The sequence below is a fragment of the Camponotus floridanus genome, unplaced genomic scaffold (assembly GCF_003227725.1).
Source record: "Camponotus floridanus strain SB8 unplaced genomic scaffold, Cflo_v7.5 scaffold82, whole genome shotgun sequence".
NCBI classification, from domain to species: domain Eukaryota; kingdom Metazoa; phylum Arthropoda; class Insecta; order Hymenoptera; family Formicidae; genus Camponotus; species Camponotus floridanus.
The window spans coordinates 195,840-199,179 of NW_020229852.1; the positions used below are offsets into that span (position 1 = coordinate 195,840).

General features: G+C 31.8%; 1 protein-coding gene across 1 annotated transcript; it reads left to right on the top strand.

Moving 5' to 3' along the window:
- The first annotated feature begins 784 nt into the window (after positions 1 to 784).
- LOC105255878 lies at positions 785 to 2,913 on the top strand. The gene is made up of 3 exons (XM_011265406.2): positions 785 to 889; positions 1,317 to 1,993; positions 2,434 to 2,913. The coding sequence occupies exons 1-3, from the start codon at positions 859 to 861 to the stop codon at positions 2,671 to 2,673; spliced, it is 948 nt and encodes a 315-aa protein (XP_011263708.1). The 5' UTR covers positions 785 to 858; the 3' UTR covers positions 2,674 to 2,913.
- The last annotated feature ends 427 nt before the right edge of the window (positions 2,914 to 3,340 follow it).

Here is a 3,340-nt window from a genome sequence, read left to right on the forward strand (position 1 = left end):
TATCTCATCTTAATACTTTTATGCACAAAATAATGAAAGAAATCGATTGATGTAAAGAAAACACAAAGTTGTTTTTGAGAAAAAATATGTAATTTGCAATTAAGAATTACATATTTTTTTTCAAAAACAACTTTGTGTTTTTTTTACATCAATCGATTTCTCTCATTATTTTGTACAGAAAAATATTAAGGTAAGATAATCGAAAAATGAATATGTTGCTAGATATTTTATGATTTAAAATTAAGAAGTGATTTCAAGGCCTATAACTCGAAAAGTACTTAGGAGAAAAATATTTTATTATAGTGTTTTGGAAAAGTCTCGTGGTAAGCTACAAGAATATATAATAAAAAAATGGGGTAATATAATAATAAAATTTCCATTTAAAAAATTCAAAGTATTTATTTTTTATGTGATCTTGACGATGCTATTCAAAATCAAACTGATATCGCCATGTAATGCGTTACTTGAAACCTTACAACTTTTGTCTGAAATATTTTTGTCTGCCGCACTCAGTTTTTGAGATATTCGGCTGATATGGATGGTCTGCAACACCCTGTATATGTACGCTTGAGAATAAAGTTTATTTCAATATAATGTGTATATTTAATTATGCATATTAAAAAACGAATTTGAGTTTCGTCTTTCTTATTATTTAATAATAGTTACTTATTTTTTAACATATTATACTCTTTATTTAATAAATGTTTTATTTTCCCGTGACAAACGGAGAATAGCTTCGAATAAATTGGAGCTCGTTAATCGTAAGAAGAGGTCAGTAGTGCAGTTTAGTCATTCGTATAAGAGCAGCTCGAACATCAGTAACTCCATTAAAGTGGATCAACGTTGCACGGTGTCACGATGAACGTGGTAGTGATACCGTTCTTCTTAGGTGAGAATTTTGAATTGTCGTCGCCAAGATCGCGTAGACGACTCGGCCGATTCAAATCGGAATTATTCGCCGCTTCCCGATATTCTTGCGATCGATTCTCAGTTTGTTTTGAATTAACATATCTTTCGTAAGTACTAGGATCAATACCGGATAACGACAAGCCGGATTTGCGAAATCGAACTTGATTACGTAATGCAAACACTTACCGGAAACCGTGAGAGAATCGCCTTTAAGCTGAGAGAGATAAATAGAAATATTTAATCGTGCGCATTGACGTCATACTCGTCGCTTTAATCAAGCTCCATTCAAGCTGCTAAATGGCCGGCCATTCAGACTGGTCATTCTCGCGGGCGGGCGACTCGGTCATAAGTAAACTCATCGCCCCACGCGCGCAATGATACGATGATGCTTCTTTTTTTTCCCTCAGCCGCGCATCTCACTGTTGATGAGACGTGGTCGCATGGACCGGAGTACACGTTTCAGGTTCAGGTGAACTGCACCGCGATCCCAGAAGAAGGCGTTTATGGTAGTGTACGGCTAAATTTGGAGTCGAAATTGATCTGCCAACCATTGAAAAATGGCGATTCGTTAAGCTGTCATTTTGAGGACTCGAAAGCGAACAGTTTCGCTGCTGATAGTCTAGATCCATCGGAACCGGCGACACCAACTGGACAAGTGAATCGACAGCCGGCTTATGAAATCAACGAGGATCAATTTGAGATCAAGTTCAACAAGCGAGGACTAGACGATCTTATAGTGAACGAGAACATTCAGCCGCGCGAACTCGATATGGTCAGAATGATCGTGGGTCAGTTAAGCGTGGGTGCCACTCTAGATGATATCGGCAATGACGTGTCTTTCGATGCGATGGAGAACTTTACTCAGGGCGAATGTTATACGACTTTCAAGATCGATAAAAAGCTTGTGGATCGTTCATTGTATGCGAAACCAGCTTACGCGCTTAGACCGACCTTTGGATTGAAGGATGGAAAGCTGGTGCAGATACGAAAGATCAGGAATCTATACATGTGCGCGCATAAGGTGCCGTATTTTTTTGGCAGCGCCGACAGTTTCCGAGAAGAGAGTGACATTATATCTGACGCAGTAAGGATCGACTTCGTATCTTTAATTTTTTTGATATTTGTCTTTCCTTGCTTTATGGATAATTATAGTATATATACAATAATATATACAATTTTTATATACAATTTTTATATATAAAATAATATATATAATTTTTAATGTTTACAAATTAATTTGTTTATAAGATATTAAAATTTTATAAACGAAGAAATAAAATATAGTGCAAAATAGCTTTTATACTTTAATATTTAATTATTATTAGTTTCACTATAAATTATAATATTTTAAATTTAATTAACATATAAAAGATATAAATATATATATTATAAATTTGAATATTTGAATTTGAAATTTAATTAACATACAAAAGAAAATAATTAATTATAATATTAATAATTAATTATAATGTTACAATTATCCCTACGACAATAAAAAATACATTTCCTCTGTTTCTGTCATAGAGCTTGTCGGATGGACATATCATCATAACATCGACAGAATTCATATCCGGTACATCAAATGTAATAACAACGAGTAAAATAACGGAGGAAGTGGTAACAACTCTTTACGAGAATGTACGGCTCAGGCTCGAATCGATCCAACCCGCGGAAAGCGAGCCGCCAGCTGTGAAAGAAGCGGAATCTGTTAGTATCTTTATAGGCAGATGGTTAATAGACAACTCGTCCGAGGAAGATAATTAACATATCAAAAACAATTGTATTATTTACAAATGCGATATACATGGATGACGCGTGTGAAACAAGAAGATAAGAAATTCTTTTATTCGAAGTGTGACTTATCTTAATTTGATTTATCTATTTCTATTTAACGTGTAAATTAGAGTTATATTCAGGTTGCAGCAATGCATTTTCATGTTTAAATTGCAAAAATTATCTTGTGCCTGTGAATGATATCCGCGATAATTATAAATTAAATTAAATTATAAAATTGTTATAATCTTAATTATAAATAATAAGAAAAAAGTGTTGTTACGAAAGTGTATTTTAATATACTAGAGTGTACAGTGATAACATAACCTTATTTGTATAATATTATAATCGTATAATATTATAATACGATTGATTTTATGAGAAATAAAGATTATATATAATAAATTACACATTTATATATTTTAAATGCTATTTTATATATGTTCATATTATTTTATCTATCTCCTGTATATATATATATATATATATATATATATATATATATGTATGTATATATATATATGCATATATATATATGTATGTATGTATATATATACAGGAGGTAGACAAAATAATATAAACATATATATCTAACAAAATATTTACACATCTTGAAAAATTGCATTATTTAATAGAAGAATGGAACAATATTCCACTA

Excerpts from the sequence above, each read along its gene's own strand:
- LOC105255878 (XM_011265406.2), top strand. The coding sequence starts at position 859 with ATGAACGTGGTAGTGATACCGTTCTTCTTAG. Across the intron at positions 890-1,316 it reads AGTGATACCGTTCTTCTTAG|CCGCGCATCTCACTGTTGAT; the intron begins GTGAGAATTTTG and ends TTTTTCCCTCAG. Across the intron at positions 1,994-2,433 it reads GTGACATTATATCTGACGCA|AGCTTGTCGGATGGACATAT; the intron begins GTAAGGATCGAC and ends TTTCTGTCATAG.